At 31.5% G+C, this 25,946-nt stretch overlaps 5 protein-coding genes across 7 annotated transcripts in view; 4 read left to right on the top strand and 1 right to left on the bottom strand.

Annotated features, from left to right (window-relative positions):
• Positions 1–8,327, top strand: part of LOC148228559 (protein Wnt-2-like) — an 81,355-nt gene extending 73,028 nt beyond the window's left edge. The window contains exons 4-8 of one of the 2 annotated variants that reach the window (XM_088200095.1): positions 5,511–5,639; positions 5,738–5,874; positions 7,078–7,274; positions 7,341–7,486; positions 7,553–8,327. In XM_088200095.1, coding sequence (XP_088056221.1) covers positions 5,511–5,639; positions 5,738–5,874; positions 7,078–7,274; positions 7,341–7,486; positions 7,553–7,698 — 755 coding nt within the window. In that variant the 3' untranslated portion in view covers positions 7,699–8,327. Of the gene's footprint in view, positions 1–5,510; positions 5,640–5,737; positions 5,875–7,077; positions 7,275–7,340; positions 7,487–7,546 lie in introns of both variants that reach the window. The other variant, XM_088200094.1, reaches the window with a different exon arrangement.
• Positions 8,328–8,701: 374 nt separating this feature from the next.
• LOC148228558 (TIMELESS-interacting protein) lies at positions 8,702–10,099 on the bottom strand. The gene is made up of 5 exons (XM_088200096.1): positions 9,923–10,099; positions 9,538–9,690; positions 9,328–9,464; positions 9,021–9,253; positions 8,702–8,963 (listed from the first exon to the last, which is right to left on the bottom strand). The coding sequence occupies exons 1-5, from the start codon at positions 10,044–10,046 to the stop codon at positions 8,759–8,761; spliced, it is 852 nt and encodes a 283-aa protein (XP_088056222.1). The 5' UTR covers positions 10,047–10,099; the 3' UTR covers positions 8,702–8,758.
• Positions 10,100–10,878: 779 nt separating this feature from the next.
• On the top strand, positions 10,879–13,529 carry LOC148228557 (uncharacterized). The gene is made up of 5 exons (XM_088199435.1): positions 10,879–10,953; positions 11,322–11,386; positions 11,452–11,527; positions 11,605–11,678; positions 11,757–13,529. Exons 1-5 carry the CDS (start codon positions 10,935–10,937, stop codon positions 12,861–12,863), a joined length of 1,341 nt encoding a protein of 446 aa, XP_088055561.1. The 5' UTR covers positions 10,879–10,934; the 3' UTR covers positions 12,864–13,529.
• Positions 13,530–15,012: 1,483 nt separating this feature from the next.
• Positions 15,013–17,284, top strand: LOC148228556 (uncharacterized). Of its 2 annotated transcripts, none has more exons than XM_088200116.1 (5): positions 15,013–15,109; positions 15,771–15,835; positions 15,901–15,976; positions 16,054–16,127; positions 16,205–17,284. In XM_088200116.1, exons 1-5 carry the CDS (start codon positions 15,091–15,093, stop codon positions 17,015–17,017), a joined length of 1,047 nt encoding a protein of 348 aa, XP_088056242.1. In that variant the 5' UTR covers positions 15,013–15,090; the 3' UTR covers positions 17,018–17,284. The 2 variants fall into 2 exon arrangements, 1 of the variants encoding a protein (XP_088056242.1); XR_015811669.1 differs by having other exon boundaries at positions 15,056–15,224.
• A 2,791-nt stretch (positions 17,285–20,075) lies between these two features.
• Positions 20,076–22,828, top strand: GlyRS (glycine--tRNA ligase). Its single transcript, XM_088200061.1, has one exon. The coding sequence runs from the start codon at positions 20,521–20,523 to the stop codon at positions 22,684–22,686; it is 2,166 nt and encodes a 721-aa protein (XP_088056187.1). The 5' UTR covers positions 20,076–20,520; the 3' UTR covers positions 22,687–22,828.
• Positions 22,829–25,946: the final 3,118 nt, after the last annotated feature.

Here is a 25,946-nt window from a genome sequence, read left to right as displayed (position 1 = left end):
CTCAAAAATATATATTAATCTAACTAGAATAGATTTACACATATATTTGTAGTAATGAGTCAATGGTAAAATTCAGAAAAGCAAAATTAAACTTATATGCCATCCTATATAATATCTAAGCTCAAATATTGTAGATAGCTATCGACAAATGACCACACAGTTTGTACGATGACCAGTCATTTGTTGATGTAGAGATAAGACAGATTACACACGGTGATCGGATTGAGATGAAATTTGAACACTTTTAATTTTTTTTAAAGAGCCACCGGTTCTTTACGAATAGGACAAGACAGTCGACCTTGTTCTTAAATACCTTACGTTTAACTACCATTGAACTTTGGTGGATGATAAAATAATTGAAAATTATATATAAATTTTAACACAAATGCATTCATATTTTATATTTTTAACTATGTTTTCCTTCTTTGACATACAAATTATTTGGATATTTTATATTAGTTTTTTTTTGCGTCACTATAAAATATAATTTTAACAAAATATTTTTCTGAATTATTTTCCATTAATTCAATATCAATATCGTTATATTGTGAATATAGTCGCTTCATAATACTAATTGTATAGGATATAAAAATAAATTCATAACTAAATGGCTGAATAGAATTTAAAAATTTTTTTGGAAGTGTAGTATCAGAGGAAACTAGTGTAATGTTTATAAACCTGTATCTAAGGAACACCTAATTTTAGTCATAATACATTCAAGATTCAAATTTGTCATGAAACCAAAGTGAGATTGTAAAATGGCAAAGAAATATTTCAGAACTATTTTTGTTTCGCCTTTTATCCGTGAACATGGGACAATTTTAATAAACAAATATGCTTATCGTAAGAACACGTGAAAGGGCTCACCCGTCCCAATATATTGTTGACAACAAAAATGTTTTCATATTTGCAAATATAAAAAATAAATAATTTTTGGTACTTCTAAAACGATAATAAATATTAATTCCCTAATCAAATCCTAGGTTACAAGCAAAAGCTCGCAGAATTGTACGCCATTGTTGAACCCTTGACCCATTATTAAATTAATCCAGCAAACAAATACCCGCATTTTTATTTATTTTACTAACCGACAAATGCTCGAGTATGCTGAAACGAAATTTGTTTGCTTATCAAAATATACTTATCTTATCGTCATAAAATTTACATTGTGAAACAGTACTTTCGGACTGTTAAATTGGGATTCCCTGTCCTTTTTCAATATATCGCTCTCACTACCTGATCTAAATGTAGCTGTAAATTCAGGACATTTTGGAAGCACCGATTATTGTTGCAATGAAGAGTTCACTTAATATCTAAATGGGTTTTGCTAAATAGAAAAATATCTGGAGACTTTTGCATCTTAAAAAATTGGGTAAGATGTATATTTCATATGGAGAAATCAAATATTATATTGAAATTCAAATGACCTGTTAAAAATAACAGGGTTTTCAGTACCTTCAAAAACATGCGGAAACCCTACTCCAATTATTATAATACATTTTTAATTTCAGTAGTTGTATATTAAACATTCTTAGAAAGAGAAGGTTTTTGTCAAGGTGATCCTTTTAAATCAAATCTGATTTAATCATAACCAAGGCTAATTAATCATTAAATAAAATTACGATCCTCAGTTATGGGACGAAGTTTAACTTAAGTAAAGTAATAAAAATATAATATATGTATGTATATAAATATTTATACTTGATACAAAGCTAAGAATCTATCGTTTGAAATACAATTAGATCATCAAATGACCACTCACACGTCGACAGTATGGAAGATGTTGCCATGCGCAATTAGTATTACATTGTTAGAACAACTCGAATGAACATTTTAATTGTTTAGTAATGGTACTTATTATGAGCAGAACTATTAATTTATATTTTTATAGTACCTTTTGCGATTCATTCAGGTCTATCTGGTGCCTCTGGCGAATCTTCACGGTGTTTTCAAAATTTCGACCGAAGAGATCCTTCGGCCAGGTCATTGTCTACCCGTCCGAGATGGACATTAAAGATAATTGAATCGGTCCACGTCTGGTGTGTAATTTAGTTTCGAATGCGCTCATTTTCCTGTCAACCCGTTCACTGAAATTACGGTCTTTTCGACGCGTCTTTATTTCATGTCTTGGGATCGTTTCCATATTTTTCCCGACGTTTAATATGACCACCATGGGACAAACGCGATATTGATAACGTGTAATTTCGTGGTGACCAGTACATGTTCCCACCGTATGCAGAAATCGTTATGGAAATTGAAAAAATGGTGTAGAGCTTTCTCTGATCAAAAACGCTCTGTATAGATTTTCAATAAAATATTAAAAATCCTCGCCTTTGATATTGGATATAAAATATCACGCTTAATATAAATATTATAGTTACAGTTTAATCCTATTGAACAATAAATATTATCCTCCCATAGCTGGTTGATGTTAAAAGATAGACTGTTATGCTCCAACTATGTAATTTGTTTTTAAGTTGCCTCCGTACAGTTGAGATCCGTTATATAGTCTTCACAATTGTTTAACGTAGATCGTGATGACTGTATAAATCGTAAAGCGCCTCGTAATACTTTTACTGCAAGGCGTTTATCATGAGTAGCAATATTAATATTGATAGTGACGTTTTAATATTGTTACGACAAAATTTACTGTAGGAAATGTTTTATTTGACTATTGCTTCGATATTATGATATAAATTAGTTATAAGAAATACATAAATTAATATTGCTTTTTAATAACCATAAACGTGTCTCGAAAGCACATCATATTAGTTAATAGCTCATTTTTTTTACTAGTATTTTAATATTCTGTACATCATCGGCTATATCATGCTCGTAATTTAAATTTAGACTCTATTTTATTTTTAAAAAAATCGGGCAGAATCGGACAGCGTCGAATTGGCAAGACTTGAGGTGTAGTCAATGATTCGATTGGTCATGAATGATTCGTGTCAGATAATCTTTGCCGTGGTTCAGGGGCGTGGTTTGGGAGGGGCAAATAGGGGTATTTACCTGTGGAGTACGGTGGATGTCGTTGCTGAGTGTGCTTTGTTTGAAAAAAAACAACAAAGATTTTTATTTAAAAAACAAAACAACTTTAATATTATTTATACAATAATTCGATTATTCGCTTTTGAGACATAAATTTTTCAATTACGCTGTCGTAAAATGTGCTTTTCTGCTTTAGTTCGATAAGTATTTTTTTCCATTGAAATCAAGCTCAGGCCGCATAGTCTTTCCTGACCTTGCGTACTTCAATAACAAGTAATTTATTATATTTATTTATCTGCTTGGAATAGTTAATATCAGTTTACCTAATTTGTATAGTTCCTTAAAATCTGACTCAAGATTATTTTTTTTCATAAATTGTACTAATTCATAAACAGGAAAATTCAGAGCATGGAAAATAACAATAAGCTCATTTTTAAACGTATGTAATCAAACATTGTTCTATAATAATATTTTAATTTAATAATTACTAAATTATTTTAGTTCAATAATTATTTATTATATTCTAAATGACTTTATTCGGAAAATTTTCATTATAATGCGTATATTTTTCATTTGCAAGGAGATGGAAATATTCCTGCTTAGAGAGCGAAGAAAATCAGCAATCAATTTGCATACATATACTATCAACTATTTTAACGTATGACTGACTAAATTTAATCTTTTCATCAATAACTGAAAAATTTCTTAGCGGGCTGCGGTCGTATTCATATTTTTTTCAGATACATAAGAATTCCATACTTCATATTTGATTTGTTGCAAAACATCGGTAATTTTTTTACAGCAATATAAATGTTGTACAATACATTAGTTGCTACAAAAACTACCCCCCCCCCTCCTCTTTCTGGAAAAAGTGAATTCTACCACAAATTCTCAGATAATCCCTTAAAATATAAAAAAAATAGTGTCAAATCTATCCTATTTTTTTTTTTTTTTTTTAAATATCTCATTTCAGTAAAATGAAATGGGAATATATTTTCAATGATAGATATATATTTTTACCTGTGAAAATATTAATTTATCTGCCAGGTGCTGGTACAATTATATGATTACAACTTTTTCATACTTAGTAATACATACATTTACATACTTATCATTATTTTTACATGCTATGTATAAATATTACAGTGTATATGTGTATTTTTCGGTGAAGCTATATTTTCACTAGTGAAGTCCAAATACATTTTCATTAGTAGATATATATTTCTACTAGTAAAAATATAATTTTACTAATAGGCGCTAATATAATTATATACTAATCTAAAATGTCTAATAAACTCAATTTGACCATTGTGAAACGTACATTTGCTGTATAAACCAAAACCTAACCTATACGAATTAACCAAACCCAACTTTCCTAATGAAAGTTTTAAAACTTATTATTGTTTTAGAACTTTCATTAGTAATATAGTCTAAGCCAGTGGTCGGCAAACTTATTAGCCAAAGAGCCAAATATGTACATTACAACGATTAAAAAAAAATTGAGAGCCAAATTTATTTATTAATTTAGCAAACCTTTATTATAATTTTCCAAATCAACACAAAGACGTTCAAATTTAGAGCTCCATATTTCCTTGTTTTTTAAATCCGGCGCGTAAATGCCGGTGGATATTTGTGCCAGAGCCGCACTTAAATGGCCAAAGAGCCGCATGCGGCTCCGGAGCCGCACTTTGCCGACCTCTGGTCTAAGCCAACACGTCTCTTAGGGAAAGTAAGAACATTCTGTAATAAGCGTTGCCACTGCGACGGTGACGGCACGATTTTATTTCTTTTGACTTCTGAGAAGGGATAATTGTTTTTTGCGCTCTCCTATTCGTCATAAATCGATTTAGATATGTTTCATTTGGTTCCCACTTATCTTAATATGAACATTTTTTTCCACTGCGACGGCGACAGCACGATTTTATTTCTTTTGACATGGATTTTATTTCTTTTGACAACAGCGTGCTTTTTGATTTATTCTCTTTAGGTTACTTCCATTCCTTTCAAGACTATTGGACCTTTGTTTTAATGTCGTAACAATACACTCATGATTAATAATTTTTTTGCGGTACTCTTTTTTAATTAAAACTATAGTTCTGAAACAAATTTGACTGCTACTCGTTTTATCTACCGTACGAGATTTAGAACTAATCTTCGTCTTTAATCTTATTCACGTTTTCATCAGAAGTTGTACTTGTTTCAAGATTGTACCACACATAAACCTTTGTACAAACATACCATCCTCATCAAAATCCCTTTTTCTAACATTTGTACTACTTTATCGCCGAGCGTGACAAAATGCGTCGACACAACTTGGCTGTCAAAACACAAACTACGCGTCCAATATGCCATCTAGCAACTAACACGCTCATCAAAAACGAATAGTTTTCATACTTAGCTCAAGTTTCTTTTTATATATCGCCAATAGTCTCCAAATTAATTATTATTATTATTATTATGTATATTTCAAATTTGTTCAGTAGTACACATTATGATATTATTAAATTGTTTTTTTTTAGGTTCCCGCGAAGCAGCTTTCACATATGCTATAGTATCTGCTGGTGTAACTTATGCTGTAACTGCTGCCTGTGCCAAAGGAGATATTCCAGCTTGTGGATGTGATAGAAAAAGACCATCTTCGCCACCAGGTAATATACGTAACTTTTGGGTACCTAAACATTTATTTCCAAAAATAAATAAAGAAAAATTGCAGAAAATATTTGAGGAATTTTATTATAAACTATAGGTGGTTGGAGATGGGGAGGTTGCGGCGCAGATGTTGCATATGGAGCAAGATTCGCCAGAAGATTTTTAGATGCCAGAGAGCTTGAAGGCGACGCTAGGAGCTTAATGAACTTGCACAACAATCGTGCCGGTAGAAAGGTAACAATCATACTTATCTAAAAATATAAATAACGCACAATAACGCCAAATCTGATTCCAAAATAAGCGATTGTATCGCGTCACGATCGTTCATAAATCAGACTTTTTCTCTAAAAGCTACAATGTAACTTTTACCGCATTCCGCCGCCGGTAGGAGACTTAACGACTTATGAAAGATCGTAAAACGATCAATTAACAACGGTTAATAAAGCGCTTATGTTTTATCGCGATAATTTATAAGCATTTTGACTACATAACCTTCAAGTGAAATCTATATAAAGTACAATTGTTTTGAAATGCCCGTCGATATTTAAAACCATCGATTATATTCACTGGATTGCCGATACTATAAATATATAAACGAAATTTTCTGATACGTGGTTTAGTTTTCAGCTTTAAGGTAGAATAAGTTCAATCATCATAAAAAAATGTGTAATTTCACGTGGGTATTAATTTCAATTACACGTGTAATCGAGCGCACACAAGGACGATAAAACGACTACAGGACACGATCGTCCTGATAAGTAAATGTTAGTTGAAACACGTATTTCGCATGAATAACATTAAAAGGATCGCGTTTCACTTTGCTCGATCGGCCGCGTCGTAAATTATGAGATCATGGTCGGTTTGTGGTGAAATTGGTAGACTCATACCAAGACTCATCTTGGTTTGGTAAAAATCATTAGACGTCGTACATAATTATTTGAGACAATATTCCTAGGAACTTAATTTAGGAGTGACAGGTGAAAACATTTTCCTTTCCTTGAATTTGGTCAGAAAAATGAATGACATTTAATGAAATACTATGAATTTTAATGAAATTAAAAAATACGACCAGTGACTGGCCAACTTTTGTCCACCCTACCCCTTCCTGGAAAAATCTGAAATGACTTCACTGATTCTAAATCAGAAATTCTCTGGATATCCTTAAAAAAAATACAAAAAACAGTCTCGAATCAATCCATAGATACATATTTTTACCAGTGAAAACAAAATTTATCTGGAATTTGCTAGTAAAATTATATGATTTCAACTTTTTCATACTTAGTAATATATACATTTACATACTAATCATTATTTTTTACATGCTATGTATAAATGTTAGTGTATGTGTATTTTTTAAGTTTTATGGAACATATTTTTTATAATAATATGAGACCTACTGGCGAAAATTGTATTTAATTATCCTATTTCATTTTTCAGATGGTAAAATCATCATTAAAGACAGATTGCAAATGCCACGGAGTGTCCGGTTCTTGCACCATGAAGACATGCTGGAAATCACTTCCACCATTTTCGCAAGTCGGTGAAGCTTTGATGAAAAGATATAAAAGAGCCAGGCCAGTTATGGCTTCCATATTACCCGACATGGAACCAGAACTACAACTTGTTCTGAAGAAGTAAAATTTAAGCTTATATATTTTTATATAAATTTACGAATATTTAAGTGTAATATTTAAACACAGATCGCGTCCACACCACTCACTAGCAAAGAGATTACCGAAGAAATCAGATTTGGTATTCTTGGAAGAGTCGCCTAACTATTGCGAGAGAGATTTGTCTGTCGGTTCTTTAGGTACTACGGGAAGACAGTGTAACAGAACATCGAAAGGTATATTTTGTTATAAAGTAATTAATATTATTAGATAATAATCACAAACGTGTTTAACAGGAACAGATGGATGCGATCTTATGTGTTGCGGTCGAGGATATAACACTCATCAATACGTTCGTTCGACCCGGTGCAATTGTAAATTTCACTGGTGTTGCTACGTCAATTGCGATGTCTGTACTGAAAGACGGGAAGAATACACATGCAAATAAAATTAATTTATAGTGAACCATTCACAATCAAATATGATATTAAGAAGTTGGTGATACTATGCATTTTTTGCTAGATAATTTTCATTATGACTGAATAGGTTTATGTATAGGCGTAAATGTGTATCTTTTATTTAATATTTATGTATTAACTTATTATATTGGCATTCCATTATGATGATAATTAAAAAATTTATAGAACATTCCTTGACAATTAAATATATAAATTAATTAGGCATTAATTAGAATTTAGTGTTATCTTATATTTAAAAGAACACATAATGTAATACTCGTTTTATATTACATTTTAGAATTAAATATTTATGATAAATTATAAGATTTAACCCGTTAAGTTGTAAATATACTAAGTTTTCAATAAATATACTTTTAGAATAAAATAAGTATTTAAATATTATAGGATTACCTTGGCAAATTTCATTAAAATATCTCAAAAAATCTACCTAATATATCACAAATATCATAAATACAAGCTCAAATTTTTAAAGTATTATAAGATATGTTTATGTTATGATGAAAGAACCGTTTGATAGATTAAAGTCAGACGTATGTATTAAAAAACTCCATGACAATTATCGACTATAGAAATATTTTAAATTAGTACCAAAGAAAAATTAAAGTTAAAAATAACAATCTCAGGTTTCGCATAAATTCATATTGGTACAGTAGATAGTTTACATATAGTAAAAGCCATGTATATATATACTCGCATTTAACTAATGTTAAGATTAAATCTCACATTCAAGTTTTTGTAAATATTATAATGGCACATTCATGACATTGTGATATATGTATACTATTTATTAAATTATACATATTAAAACACAATCAGTATTCCCTACTATACTATAGTTATTTATTAACAATTAATTCACTTTGTTAGGATTGTAATTTTTATCTAATATTATATTATGTAATTGCACAATAGTAATTTTTACATGTAATATCCATATTTATATATATGTTATGTTAAATAAAAAATACATTAGACATTATACTTAGTGTTTTATTTTAATTCATATATTTAATAAAATAATACAAAAAATCAACTATCATCCTGAGTTACGAGCGTAATATCCATATTATCAGTAGTAGTGGAACTTTCTTCGTTTATTTTTTGCAATCGAGCCAATCTCTTTTGTTCGGCCATGATTCGATTCTGTAACATTCTCTGTCTTTGGTCTTCAGAGAGTTTTAGAGTTGCTTCAGATTCAACAGCAGTTGCGGATGTATTCAAATTTATTGAAACCCTAAAAAAAATATTATTATGGATTCCAATAATCATAAAATATAATAGAGATAAATACCTCGAACTATCCAGAATACTATCAAAATTACTAGGAGTTTTATGCACTGAAATAGCTGCAGGAGTGGATCTTGCCAAAGCAATCTGTTGCTCCAATAATTTATCAAAATCATCTACGACTGGTTCGTTTTCAGTTTGTTGTTGTTCATTGTTTTCTACGTCACTGTCGTCCGCGTTATGCACAATTTCATCATCATCAAATAACATATTCAATCGTATTCTTCTAATGTGAGTCTAAAAAATTATATTAATAAATTTTTATTTTTTTAAATAATAAAAAGAACAATAATAAAATTGCAAAAACTTACTCCGACTTCTTTCTTTTTACCCAAAGATTCAATCTTGTTGATGCAATCGTCGAATTGAAATTTCGGATAGAGCCTGTGAGCCCAATGTTCTAATTTTTTCATTGCTAAATCTAAATCATCTTTCTCGTGACCTTTACCTGTTTATAATAAATTTTAGATATAATACACATATACATACATATATAAAGAATATATATATTTTTAAATAACCTTGAAATTTAAAATCCTTGAATACATTCTCAATAATTCTAATCCCTCTCGGACCAGTGAGACGTTTTGGATTAAGGACGAACCTCGGATTTTTAACAACTTTGACTTTCTTCTCGGCGTTTGGATCAACTCTTCGAGGGGCTTCTTCTTCAGCTGTTTTATGAATAATAATAAAAAATTAAGTCATTTCGTACTTTATATTTTAAATAAAAAGGCAAATCTTTTAAAAATTAAAATTGAAGATTGCAATGGGAAGTGAATTAACCCATAATTTTTACATCTTTGGTATGGAATTGTACCTAGCTTTTCTATATCAACTTACGTCGACAGCTGTAGTACTACCTACGATATAACGTACATCATAACAAAAGTAAAATTATTAAACCTTCGCTGTGTATATCACCGCCGTCAGATACCTCAGCATCATGATCGCGATCTTGTTCCATTACTTGCTCCAAATCATTACCGTCGTCGTCCTCATTGTGAAAAATATCACCGAGCATCGACATTGTCTTATGTGAACGCGCCAAGCACGTACTAGTGTTGCCAGTTAAGAAAAGCAACTGTCACTTTTAACTGAGAAAATATACATTTATACCTTTTAATCTAATTACACAAATTAAAAATTATTTGATGAAAAAAATTTTTAGCGACTTTGCATCCTTGATATAATGCAATTTGAAAAATTAGAAACATCCAAATATTTCAAATCTTATGTAAATATCACTTGGTGATTATTTTTATTAAACTTATAACTTATAACTTAGTATTATAACTTTTAAATATCGAAATCTACCCAATATATTTTACTAGCAAAACACTTAACCTTTACGTTATTTCTATAATTATTTTTAATTAATTTCAATAATTTAAGATTTTTGTCGTAATCATTAAAACTCTAAAATTTAAACCTGCATAATCTTATTTGTTGAATTATTACATAACTCGCGATCATTTTCTATGTTTTTACAAGAAGTTAAATCAAATACTATACTTTAAATTGTGTACTAGTATCAGCTTAAAATTGACATATTTGTTATTTAAATTTAAAGCGTTTTAAATATAGACAATTTAAATGGGCAGTATATAAAATAATGGTTCGATAAAACAAATTGTTTGTGCATTGCTGTTGATAAATTAGAACAGTAAATACTTTATGAATAACTCTTTGCAACGAATCCTTTTTCGAAGATTTGCCTCATGTAAACGCACAAACATTTGTTTTATGGAGAAAAGTATTTATTTAAATACACATATCTTTTTAAATAATTTCCTATTAAATCGCACAGTTATCCTATCTCCCTTATTTTTCTGCCATGCTCGTAAATGATCGTTATCTGAACCTAACATTGAATATAAACAATTTTAACCTCTACTGTCATCTTGACGCTGTCACGATGGCATTTATCAAAACCGGTATAATTCATTTTATTTGTAATCATAATTTAAACATTAAATTAATGCTTCGCTTTTCAAGTAATCACTTCCTCATTAAAAAATCCCAATTGACTTATTACACAGTTCGTTAATTTGTTTACTAAGTAGTAGTAAGGTTTTGAAAATATCAAGGGACACTAAAAATAAAAAGTCCATTTCGGAAATTTTTGTTCGAGGAAGATATATTGCTGCGAGAGCTAAAAAAAGGTCATAATGAAAATTTTTCGAGAAGTACAAATTGCTACAGAAGCTAAAAATAAAAACGTTATATTGGAATTTTTTATACATTTGTCTGGTCACCTGACTAGTATTATATATTTCATGTTAAACAAACTTTGTGTTTGCAGAAGCTATTATAGAAAATGACGAAAAAACATTTGTTTTCGTTAACCCAATTCAATGTAAAGTCGAGGTAATGAAACGTTTTATATAGCATTTGTTAACGTATGTGATCTTAAATAGTGCTTTCTTTTCAAGGTCTTAAATGTAAAATGTGAATACGATAGCAGCGAAGATAAATCTATAAACAATGCAGATGACATGTTTGATACAGGTTAAACATACTTAACAATTCGGCATACCGTTATCTTTGATTGTATATTTTAATTATTGCTTATTATATAATTTCAGAAATGCACGATGTAAAAGATATTCTTAAGGCGAATTCTAGCTGTGCGGATATCTTATCTCAGAATGCCTTCAAAGTAATAGCCAAATGTATTTTGATTCCCAAGTATTTCAATATTTACAATTTATCTAATGAATAAAAATTTTAATTTTAGAAACCAAAAAGAATAATAGGTACCAGAGCTCTACCTTTGCATGGAAACCATTATAAAAACAAATGTAAAATATGTGGAAAAGTATTCTTATATAAATCCATTCTTTCTCGACATATTCAATCTCATAGCGATGTTCGGGGCTTTGAATGTGAAAAATGTGATAAAGCATTCAAATGTCAAAAGTATCTTTCGGTGCACATGAAAACTCATAGCGATGTTTGTGACTTTGAATGTGAAAAATGTGGTAAAAAGTTCAAACATAAAGACAGATTTTCAGGGCATATGAAAACCCATAGCGATGCTCGCGATTTTGAATGTGAAAAATGTGGTAAAACATTCAAAGATAACGGTAGCCTTTCAGGGCATATTAAAACTCATAGCACTGTTCGTGATTTTAAATGTGAGGAATGTGGAAAAACATTCATATATAAATCAAAACTTCTAGGACATATGAAAACTCATAGCAATATTCGGGACTTTGAATGTGAAAAATGTGGAAAATCATTCAAATGTCAACAGTATCTTTCAGTGCATATTAAAACTCATAGTTATGCACTTGAAACTGAAAACCAACTTTCATGTCATACAAAATCTCATAGTGCTTTTAGATGCGATGAATGTGGAAAAGCATTCAAAAATAAAAAAATTCTTTCAGCACATATAAAGAATCATAGTGATGTTCGATATTTTGAATGTGAAAAATGTGGAAAAAAATTCAAACATAAAGGCGTCCTTTCAGGGCATATGAAAACTCATAATAATGTTTTTTACTTTAAATGTGAAAAATGTGGGAAAACATTTAAACATAAACACAGCCTTTCGGCACATATGAAAACACATAGCAATGTTCGTGACCTTGAATGTGAAAAATGTGGTAAAACATTCAAATATAAAGGCAGTCTTTCAGCGCATATGAAAACTCATAACGATATTTTTGAATTTGAATGTGAACAATGTGGAAAAATATTAAAATATAAAGGCAGCCTTTCTAAGCATATGAAAACCCATAACGATATTTGTGACTTTGAATGTGATAAATGTGGAAAAGCATTCAAATGTAAAGAGTATCTTTTACAACATATACTAAGATGTGGAACAGCAATATAATAAATTTCAAATCACCACATTGATAAACTTGAAACTGAGGGAAGAGATTTTATATGTAATGTACCATATAATGTCACTTCAACGTCAATTTAAATTGGTATTCTCAGAGTAACCAAAAGTTTATTAATGCTTACCTAGTGGATCTGAACATCACTTTCTCAGCTGATCTTCAGTAGTTTCACTTGTGTATAGATTACAAGTTCATAATGACAAAAAATATAACAATATTTAGTCATGCTATAAATAGTTCTTACATTTTTAAATTTGATTTTCCTAGCTGTTAAAAGGTTCCGAACTGTTGAGTTACTAATGTCTAACTTTGTGCAAGCACTCAAATATTTCTGATACAACACTCGAGAACAGCTTCAGTCAGATATTATTAACTGAAGGGTTCATAAGGTGCTAATCATCTTTTTGGCATTTATTCTTAGCGACATTTTTGGAGCAAACTACACCATAACCATTGCTTATTTTATAGGAAATTTCTGCTTCAATTCCTGTTTAAAGCTCATACAAAAAATGATCCTATTTATTTATTCTCTATATTTAATTCTATCGTCCATTTTGAAGAATAAAACCAAGCATGATGTTACCAAATATATAATCACGAACAAGATAAAATTACATTTTTTACACAACAAAATAAAGGATTAAATTTAAAAAAAACTGTTGTTATTACTAGTTAACTAATAAATGCAGTAATTTTTTTTTCTTGTAGATTTTGATTTCTCGTATTTTTAACATTATTGCTCAAAAATGTTTTAGCTATATATATATATATATATATATATATATATATATATATATATATATATATACTATATATATTAAAAATAAGTATTTTATTTTTAACACGAGTTATATATATATTTTTGTTTTATCCTCGCGTTAATGTCCTTTGAATTTTCTCGATATTTCGCCAATGTTGTTCTTTAGCGTCACAAGGAGATAATTATTTATTTATTTATGGTACACTTTTTTTATCACCGCACAAATAACAGTTTTAGAATCGCACTTTAATAATTCTGGTTTTTAATATTAGAAAATACTCTATAATATAATAAAATTAGATAAGATTGCAATTTGATTACCTTGTTTTTTAATATAAGAAGGTAAAATTATTAAAGTGCGTTACTCTAAAACTCTTATTTGTGATGTTAAAAAAAGCACCATAAATAAGTAATTAACTTTTAATGATGCTAAAGGTCATATTTATTTATATATATATATCGACATTTTTCTGTCAAAAATCTTTAAATCGGATTGTATTTTACCATTATTTCATAAGCCCGTTTTACTAATCTATCTTATACTCTATATGCAAAACTAACTGTTACGCTATTAAAAGGTGTCCAAATAAAAATACATAGTAAATTTGTTGGAAATACAGTAAATACAATATAGTAACATGAATGGAAGGTAAAAGAATTTGGAAAACATGTGATTACAGCAGAATGATGCGACCTGCCACACTTGCATATAACAATTGATTTATTGGGAAAGCTGTGGGGGCCCATTTATGTAGGATTTATTATGGCCAGAACTTGGCGGCACTCTGGTAACACTGGCGTGACGGGTCATTTTCTCATGGCGAACTTTGACGGCCAATGCTACCTCGTGCACCGGTCACATATATATTAAAAGCCCAATACTCGAAAAACGACAGAAAAAGTGCAAGGTTCTGAGTCCAAAGACAAGACAGTGGGACAAATGTAAGGAAATTTTATTCCAATAATAATTAAAATATGTCTGCTAGAAACCCTTTTCATAAATTACGTTTTATTTTAAAAATTAAAATTGCGTTTTGTTAATACACCTTTACATAAATGCATCTGTTGGGGCCTATTTAGCTTTTATTATGGCCAAAATTTGGCGGCACTTGGGTAACATTGGCATGACGGTTATATTCTCTCGACTGACAATCTTCAGGCTGTTCGGACGCGCGCCCACCTTGTTTAATTACTAACCATGTAAACAACGCTTAATACTTTAATAAAACATTACTGCAGCGGCTCAATCTGTGTCGAATTGCCACCCGTCACCATCCCATCGCTAAACATCTAAATTTCAATTAAAAATTTAACATCTATTGACAAATAACGATTCCAAACGAACAATTAAAATCTAAAGAGTTTCTCTTATCACCCCTATTTTTCTGCCATGCTCAACAATATGCGGTATCTGGACCAAGCATTGCACGTAAACCATTTTAATTTCTGCTGTCACAATGGCATTTATCAAAAGCGGTATAATACATTTTATTTATTATCATAATTTAAATAAAAGCTTTACTTTTCAAGTAATCACTTCATAGAGTACGCTCGGGATGAGGATTCCGTTTTGCGAATGTATTGTATACGGGTATATGAGAGGAAGAAAAGATAGAGGCGCATATTCCTATTGACTTAGAATCTTCGTTGTCTCGCTTTCTATGTCAAGGACATTCGTTGATTCGTCATCACTGTTATTTATTTTTAAGTGCAGTGTGACAAGGAACGTTCTTGATTATATTTTCTAGAATTTATTTTAAAAAGAAAGATATCAATTATTATGAAAATTAAATTTATTGTATTATTGTGTTTCGATTAGGTTAGTAAAATATGGTTTATTTAATATTTTTAAAATAATGTCTAAACTCGGAAAAAGAATACCACTTCGCTCAATCCAAGGAAATAAAGTATAATGTCTACCAATTTATAAAAGGCTCTTTGTAATATCATAAACATGTATTTTTTTAAATAAAAAAATAAATAATATTCTGAGCGAAATTGTTTTGAGCCACAATGTACAAGATTATAACTACAAACCGGAATCCTTATCCCGAGCGTACTCTACATAGTTCAAAAATTTGTTTACTTACTATAGTAATTATATATTTCACGTTAATATTAATCTTACTGTTTGCAGAAGCTGTTATAGAAAACGATGAAAAAATATTTACTTCCGTTAACACAATTCAACACAAAGTCGAGGTAATGTAACGTTTTATATGACACTTGTTAACGCATGTGATTTTAAATAGTGCTTTCTTTTCAAGATCTTAAATGTAAAATATGAATACGATAGCAGCGAAGATAAGTCTATAAACAACGTAGATGACATGTTTGAGACAGGTTAGGCATACTTAATAATACAGCATACTGTTATCTATAATTAAATATTTTAAATATTGTTTATTATATCATTTCAGAAATGCACGATGTAAAAGATATTCTTAAGGCGAATATTAGCTGTGTGGATATTTTATCTCAAAATGACACCAAAGTAATAGCCAAATGGATTTTGATTCCCAAGTATTTCAATATTTACAATTTATCTAATGAATAAAATTTTAATTTCAGAAACCAAAAAGAATAGTAGGTACCAGAGCTCTACCTATGCATGGAAACTATTATAAAAACAAATGTAAAATATGTGGAAAAGTATTCTTATATAAATCCATTCTTTCTCGACATATTAAATCTCATAGCGATGTTCGTGGCTTTGAATGTGAAAAATGTGATAAAGCATTCAAATGTCAAAAGTATCTTTCGGTGCATATGAAAACTCATAGTGATGTTTGTGACTTTGAATGTGAAAAATGTGAAAAAACATTCTTATATAAATCAAAACTTTTAGGGCATATGAAAACTCATAGCAATGTTTGTGACTTGGAATGTGAAAAATGTGGTAAAACGTTCAAACATAAAGGAAACCTTTTAGATCATATGAGAACCCATAGCAATGTTTGTGACTTTGGATGTGAAAAATGTGGTAAAACATTCAAATATAAATGCAGCCTTTCAGTGCATATGAAAACACATAACGATAATTTTAAAATTGAATGTGAAAACTGTGGAAAAATAATAAAATATAAAAGCAACCTTATAAAGCATATGAAAACGCATAGCAATGTTCGTAACTTTGAATGTGAAAAATGTGGTAAAACATTCAAATATAAATGCAGCCTTTCAGTGCATATGAAAATTCATAACGATATTTTTGAATTTGAATGTAAACAATGTGGAAAAATATTAAAATATAGAGGCGGCCTTTCAAAGCATATGAGAACCCATAGCGATATTTGTGACGTTGAATGTGATAAATGTGGAAAAGTATTCAAATGTAAGAGGTATCTTTCACGACATATACGAAGATGTGTAAAAGCATTATAATTAATTTTAAATCACCACATTGATAAAGTTGAAACTGAGAGAAGAGATTTTATATGTAATGTCACTTCAATTTCAATTTAATTGTTATTCTCAGAATAACCAAAAGCTGATTAATACTTACCTAGTGGACCTGAACACCAATTTTTCAGCTGATCTTCAGTAGTTTCACTCGTGTATAGATTACAAGTGTGATAAAAAATGTAACAATATTAAGTCATACTGTAAATAATTGCTGTTCTTCAAATTCAAATACATTATTTAATTTGATTTTCAAGTTGTTTTATGTAGTTCGGAACGTCTAACTTTGTGCATGCTCTTAAATGTATCTGATACAATATTTGAAAACACCATTAGTCAGTTACTATTAACTGAAGGGCGCCTATGATTTTCTTCATCTTTAAAGGTGTCATTTGACAATGCACGACCGAGACAAGAGATGGAGACTCATGACAGAGACAAGTCCCTTTATGTTTGCTTTGTATACAATTATATGGACAGCATTTGGGAGAGAGAGACCGAGATAGTCAACGATAATGCGCGACAGGCACTGCGCAAGCGACCACTCTTGAACCAGTTGTGTCGCAAGTCGATAAAAACTACAAGCTAAAAATTTTATTTTAAGGTTTCTAACCCTAAGAGGTGTGACTTCGCCAGTAAGATGCCGTTGGAAACTGGTTTTAATTTATTATATAATATTACATATATTGCTACAAACTATGGTGGGTGAGTATCGTGTTTTTCTGAGCAGTGGTGGAAAAGCTGGCGGAGGGATGATGCCCAGTGGATGGTCCTCAGAGGTCTTGTAGTTGTGGCAGCGACGGTGTAGTGGAGGTGCATCGTCTTCTTTTTGTGAATGCATTGTTTACGTATAAATATGTATGTAAGGGAGAAAGGATACACGCGCATAAGAATATTCGTTGTCTCGCTTGTTCTTGTTGAAGCGGCAATGCATTTCAAGGTTTTTCGTCTGGATCAAATCCGGCTATAAAAATAAATATTCCGGCCCGTTTCGTAAAATAATAAAATATAATATCACAGTATCTGGTTGTCAACTCCTTCAATACGAATGTATTGAAGGAATTGACTATACTAATTCCTAATATACACTATGCTAATTCTACTTTTTTAGGTTCTCAACTCCTTCAATACGAATGCATTGAAGGAGTTGCCAACCTGAAAAAGGGGAAGCTGTGGCGTACACTGGGAAAAGAGATTACTTAAAATCATAAAGGTCTAGTAGTGAAATTACATTATTCAAATAACATATACTTATAGTTATATATTATGGGGGCCAATATAGATTTGTTATGGTCAAAACTGGTCGGCGCAGAAGTGGCATTGTTGTGACGGTTTTCGCTCTCTCGACCGGCAAGCTTGTAAGGGTTCGGACGCGTGCCGTCGCGCTTCCGCCCCATTTTTGTAATATAATCACTGTAACCTTAAATCAATATTACTGCAGCGGCTCAATCTGTCTCATTGCCACCAGCCATCATCACCGTCCCTAAAATATCAATGCTCAGGCAGCGATGACTCACGCGATTGGATACTCGTATTTGTGTATGTATACAGCTAACGCACGCACACTAAGACCAGTGTTCACTTTAGCGTTCTCTGCACTATACTAATGCCTCGCAAGCTAGCCGTATTAGAAAACATCTGGAATACAGCTAGTAAAAATGAAGTTAATTATTTAGGTGATGCGGTTTCATTGACTGCGACATTTGCAAAAAATCACTTGCGACTTTTTTTTACTACCTATATTGATGAATATTATATAACAATAATATTGTTTTTTCTTAATAAATATTACATATTCATAATCTATACAAGTAAAAGGCAATGTTCGTATGTGTGAGGACTCCAAACTCTGGAAAAAACTACTGGGCCGATTTCGCTGAAAATTTCAGTTTGTTCTTATTAGTGCCGGAAGTTTTTAAAGTAGGGTTTGAATGAAATCCGACAGGTAAAGCTGTTGTTTTTATAGTATTGTTGGGGTCAACGCGCTTCCGATAATTTTCCGTAGAAACTATAATTTTGCCATCTCAGCATTATGTCATATTACCGCTATTGATTTTTCTTTGTTTAATTATTTGCATTAATTTAGTATTAAATATTCGCATCCTGTCACATACAACCCATAAATTAAATTTTATGTGCTCGCTGCAGTTCTAATTATTATTTAAATGTATCTCAAATGTTATTCACATCATCAGTTAACATGTGTTACCAGGCGAAACATATATTTAGAAAGTTGCTCCACCCCGTTTTTGCAATTATGTCAGATTGGCAGTCAATAAATTGTTAAAAAATATAAAATTCAAAGAAAAAGATGTGTTGCTGTCACGCATACCAATAATTCCAACATATATGATATTTCAATTTAAACGATTGGAATTTTCAATTAAACTGGATTTTGTAATAACAATAAACAAATCACAAGGCCAATCGTTTTAAGTATGTGGATTGAATTTGGAGAATCCATGTTTTTCTCATAGTCGATTATACGTTGCATGCAGGGCCGGCCCGAGGGGCAGGCAGTACAGGCGATCGCCTGGGGCGCTAGATCTTGTGGGGCGCCGTGATACCAAATAAAGGCGCAATATTCACTTAAAATTATCAAACCATATTGTTAAAGAATATAATCTGATATTTTTTTTTGTATACACTACTGTGCACTCTTTAGATTATTTCACGAGTAAAAAATCGCGACGAAAATAAAACTACAAATTTTTAAATACCCACAATCTCAAAAAATAGTATGGTGTCAAATATAATATTAAATTACTTTAATTTGAATTATATTTTTGTGCTCATGTAATGAGTTATTAAAGTATTAATAGGGGGGGGGGGGGCGCAAATTTAGTTTTTGCCTGGGGCCCCAAATAATCTAGGGCCGGCCCTGGTTGCATGCTCCCGTGTAGGAAAATTAAGTGATTTGTTTGTATATGCGCAAAATGGAATCACCAAAAACATTCTATATCCCAGAGAATTACAATAATTTATGGTACAGTAAATAATTAAATAATTTAAATTTATTTAATTGAAATGAAATTAATATTGAATTGATATTGTACATTTCATTGTTTTTGTAAAATATGTATCCAGATGACGCTAAAGCTAAAGAAGAAGAAATATTCTTACATTTAATTATGTATTGTAATTTTAATTGAATAAATGTTTTGATATTCATCTTCAATTGTAACTATATAATTCATATATATATATATATATGTATGCTCAAATTTAGCAATTGGAAAAAATAAATAATAAAAAAACGTATTGCATTAAGATAATTGTATTATACAATAGTGAAATATTAAAAAAATACACCTTTATTTAATTATTGGATAATATAAGGGGTGTAGACTTTAAATACATTTAGAAAAAGTGCAAAATGTTTTAAAGTATCAATATTAGCTAATATAAATTTATTTGTTTAGAGCTATTGTGCAATAATCGTGCAGTTGAGTGTTGCAATCGCAATTTTTAACGATGGCAATAGAATGTTCAGCCTAGCGGTGAATAAGTGGTGGGGGGCTCGCGTGGAAGTCGCGTGGCTGACAGCGAGAACTTTTTCCGCACTTTCCCGCTGGGGTTCTACGAAGAAGCACAGAAAGATCAAAATAGCCTCCCCCATAATGGAACCCGCTGTCGAGGAACAACTGGCCCCTTTGAGGGTCCTCGTCAAGGAGCAGGGCGACAAAGTCCGCTCTCTCAAGGAAGCCGGTGCCCCAGAATTAGACGTGAAAAAGGCTGTCGCGGAGCTCAAGACGCGCAAAAAAGTATTGGAAGACAAGGAGCTAAGCCTTAGCCCTTGCGAGAAGACCTTCGACCGCGCTAGGATGGAAGATCTGCTTAAACGAAGGTTTTTTTATGATCAATCTTTCGCCATCTACGGAGGTGTGACTGGACAGTATGATTTCGGACCCATGGGCTGCGCTCTCAAGAGCAACATGATCCAATTTTGGCGTCAGTTCTTCGTCTTGCAAGAACAGATGCTCGAAGTCGACTGCTCCATTCTGACGCCGGAGCGAGTGTTGAAAGCCTCCGGACACGTAGACAGATTCGCCGATCTAATGACCAAAGATCTTAAAACCGGCGAGTGCTTCCGCTTAGATCATTTAATCAAAGCTCATCTAGAAAAGCTCTCGTCCACCAAAGGAGCGACTAAAGAGTTGAAAGACGAATGCGAAGACATCACCGTCAGATTGGACGGAATGAACGCCGATCAGATGGCCGATATCATGAACAAGTACGATATGAAGAGCCCGCTCACAAACAACGATCTCTCGCCGCCGATCGAATTCAACCTCATGTTCGGAACTCAAATCGGACCGACCGGTCTCATCAAAGGGTTCCTACGGCCGGAAACGGCTCAAGGCATCTTCGTCAACTTCAAACGCTTGTTAGAATTCAATCAGGATCGATTACCGTTCGCCGCTGCTCAAATTGGCAATTCGTTCAGAAATGAAATTTCGCCTCGATCCGGCTTATTGAGAGTGCGCGAATTCACAATGTGCGAAATAGAACATTTCTGCGATACGAAAGAACACCCGAAATTCGAAGACGTCAAAGACACCAAAATATGTCTATATTCGGCTGTGAATCAAGAGAGCGGCGAGTCCGCCAAGATGACGACCATCGGAGAAGCCGTTTCAAAAGGCATCGTCAACAACGAGACGCTAGGATACTTCATGGCCAGAATCCACACGTATCTCTTAAACGTCGGTATCAAACCGGATCGATTGCGTTTCCGGCAACACATGGCCAACGAGATGGCTCACTACGCTTGCGACTGCTGGGACGCCGAGTGCCTTTCGAGCTACGGATGGGTAGAATGCGTAGGATGCGCCGATAGATCTGCGTACGATCTAACGCAACATTTCAAAGCCACCGGAGTCAAACTAGTAGCCGAAAAGAAGCTACCGGCTCCGGAGGAAGTCGAAATCACCGAAGTAATCTCAAATAAAGCGGCGATCGGTAAAGGATTCAAGAAAGACGCTAAGCTAATCAACGACACCATAGCGACGCTCAGCGAATGCGATAAGGAAGAACTTCGCACCGCCTTAGAATCGTCCGGAAAATACACACTCAAAGCCGGCTCTCAAGAATTTACGCTCACGTCTGATATCATAAGCGTTAAAAACACTAAAAAAACAGTTCACGTGAAAGAAATTGTTCCTAATGTAATCGAGCCTTCGTTCGGCATCGGTAGGATAATGTACTGCATCTTAGAGCAAAACTTCAAAGTTCGAGACGACGAATTAAGAACATATTTCTCATTACCCTCTCTAGTCGCTCCGGTGAAATGTGCCGTTTTACCGTTGAGCGGAAACGCCGACTTCCAACCGTTCGTAAAAACGCTATCGAAATCCCTGACTGAAATAGACGTTTCGCATAAAGTGGACGATTCCTCCGGCTCGATCGGTAGGAGATACTCTCGTACCGACGAATTAGGCGTGCCATATGCCATCACCGTCGACTTCGATAGTACGAAAAAGCCGCACACGGTGACGTTGCGAGAACGAGACGGCATGGGGCAATTGCGGTTGCCGTTGGAAGATGTTCCTGCAGTTGTGAAAGATTTGTCCTTGGGTAGAGTTTTATGGAGTGAGATGGAAGAAAAGTATCCTAAGTTTGAACAGCAGGAGACGACCAAAGGAGCTTGAGTGCCTTTATATGATTTAAAAAATCTAATTTTCAATCGGCATTTTCATATTTTGTACACTACGTAAAGCTGTGAAATAATTTTATTTTATATTTATATTTATTTGATCGCTTTGTTATTGATAATAAAAAAGTTTAATTTACTGAAACGTTTTTTATTCGAAACATCTGGTTAAATAATATGTTTCAAAATCAATATCTTTCAATTTACAGAGGTGTCAATAATGGAATGCATGATGCAATAGATAAAATAATTACACTGAATTTGCTTGAGAATATAAATAATACACATGGTCGTCGACAACAAAATAACTCAAAAAAAACTTCGTAAGGCTGTTGCTAACTAGACATTGTGGATATTTTAGCTTACATTTAGATTTTTAAAATGCCTTATGTTTTTTAATTGACTATATTTAAGAAATTCTCATTTGAAGAATCTGGCTTCACTTTAACTGGAAAATGAAATGCTTCATCCCTTTGGCAAACAATTAGTCAGGAATACCTAGAAATTTTTGGTAGAGGTTTTTTGCAAATTAAAAAAAATATTCAACTCATTTTTACTAAATATATTTTTAAATCCATGTGTTGATTGCGGTTCAGTGATCATTGCTAACACGAATATTGGTCACAAGGTGATTGCTCACGCACAACATAACTCACACGGTTTACGGAAAGTTATTTAATTTCAATATCAACGGGACACAAAGTGAAAAAAAAATTCAATTGATCGAAATAAGATATTAATAATTGTTCATACACTATTTTTTAAATAATTTCAACCGGTTTTATAAGAAAAATTTCTGGGTCAAATAATAATGTGGCGATTGGGTATTTTTGGTTTAAAAATTGAAGGCATATGGATAATTTTAATTATGAAAACTGCTGATTTGTTAAACAAAATATATTAATGAACGGTAATAGATATGAACATAATTATATTTATAATAGCTGATCGTTTAAAAAATAAATTAATGCAATGTATTTAATTATTATATAAGAAATATCTTTTTTAACTCCTGTCAAAATTTACAACGACTTTGAAAAGTGTTTCAGCGCAATCCCTATATTTCTTATGCACATATTGTTTAAATACATAAGTAAATAAATAATTTTCCTAAATTTATAAATAAATTAATAAATAACAGTGCAAACGTTTCAAGATATCATTAAGAAAAAAAATGATAAATTAAAATAAAATACACATTAAATTTATCTATAAAAAAACGTATCTATAGACATAAAATCCAAAATATTGCAAATGAGTCTGACATATTCCATTCACCGTTGATTACAGTATGTATTGTTTTCTGAGATTTACATTGGAAGTATAATGGCTCTCTTAAAAGCTACAGCAATAATGGTTTGGCTAAACAAAACGAGTGAGATCGTAATTTCGGAACACCTAAGAATTTAGCACATAACCATGCAGATTTTCGATAATTTCCACAATAAAAAAACTCTAAGCCTTTCGAAATTCATATATAAAAACAATTCGTCGTTCTTTGTATGTATCCTTTGTAATTATCGGATAGTAGCCGACTTGGAAGATACACTTTTACTAAGAGATGTACCGGAGATGAATGATGATAAACAATAAGTCATGAATTAGTCTTTTTGCATTCGTTGAAGGACCAGTATATAGAACTTAAAATATTTAAAAAAGAACATACAAATTACAAATTTGAAGAGGTTTCGTCAAAAGGATGTTCGTTGGGAACAAAAATAAGTTATTATATTAGATATACACCAATGGCCTAGTACAGCATAGCCAGGAAGTAAAAACCTTCATAAAAAATAATAAAATAGACATTATGTTTATAAGTGAAACTCATTTTACAAATAAAAGTTTCATAAAAATGCCTTACTACGCTTTACATTACATAAAACATCCATACGGCACTGCTCACGGAGCAACCGCAGCAATAATAAAAAATCAATCAAGCACCTCGAACTGCGTAAATGTTAACACAAACACGTATAAGCCACAACCATTAAAATAACTGCAGTAAATTGTGCAGAAAATGTCTGATCCATTATTTGTTATTGATATTATCTAGCCTTATCAACGATTTGGTTTTTGGCAGCAACATTTCACTTTTGGGCCAATTCACAAATTCTTCAGTTAATTAATTAATATATGGATGAAAATAGTATGCATGCCTTGCATGATTTATTCTACAAATAAAAAAATAACCTACTATATAATTATTATTTGGTTCAGCAAATAAAATGTATAATATCCAGGATAAAGCAAACACTGAGTTCTGCAAGGCAGTCACGAGACCAACCCTGTATTTAGTATACTCTGCTGATACTTCCGCAGTGAAGAATACCACAAATCACTTATACTACAGTTCTACTTGCAAAGATTTCAAAATCGTGTCAAAAAGGCAGGAAAGCCTATATAACCAAGGAATGAAGAGTAGTCAAATACCAAACTATGGGCCTTGACAGGCGACTTCATGGCAGACATTTTCAAAACAACTGTAAAATGAACCAGCTAATCAGTCAAGGAACAAAACAAACTTACTGTACAAAGGTATATGTGAAGCTAATATGGATAATGAAAATGATATCTTGAGTACGGCCAAAAATTCTAACATGAAAATAATCCAAACATTCCAATCAAAAACATTGAAATGCATCATAGATGCCCTATGGTTTATGGCAAACAGATCGGAAGTTAAAAATAATACAATCTAAATACAATATCAGACAGTGGAATTATACAATATTTAAAAACAAAAAATAAAACTAAATAATAAAAAAATACATTAAAATTACCAGTTCGTTGAAATTTTTAGATTTAATTTAATATAATTGCTCGTTTATTATAAAAATATAAATAATTTACCTACAATTAAATTACAATAATAAATAAAAGTCAATTTTATTCTAAGATTTAACTTCACAGTATTTAACACTTAATAATAAGAAATAATAAATTATTATAATTAAAGTAGCCTTAAACATGGTTAATACTATATAGCAAAGTTTTACAATTTGTTGCAAAAAGCTACAAACAGTTCATGTATTATATAATATTTTTATATAACATTGTTTTGTTATATAGTATCGACGCAGCTTTAGCTATTTTCCACAAAATTATAAATGACTTTTTCATTTAAATTCGTATACTCTTTCAATAATACATATATTTTATGTTTATAGAAATATAATTTCTAATTTCTCTGTTTAAAATAATAATATAATCGATATACACTCGCTTAGGCTAAATTTGAAAGAAAATAAACTTATAACA

The sequence above is a fragment of the Plectrocnemia conspersa genome, unplaced genomic scaffold (assembly GCF_051122295.1).
Source record: "Plectrocnemia conspersa isolate PC_06_02 unplaced genomic scaffold, ASM5112229v1 ptg000012l, whole genome shotgun sequence".
Classification (NCBI taxonomy): domain Eukaryota; kingdom Metazoa; phylum Arthropoda; class Insecta; order Trichoptera; family Polycentropodidae; genus Plectrocnemia; species Plectrocnemia conspersa.
The sequence above is the reverse complement of the archived record's forward strand: the minus strand, read 5'-3'. Positions and strand labels throughout refer to the sequence as shown.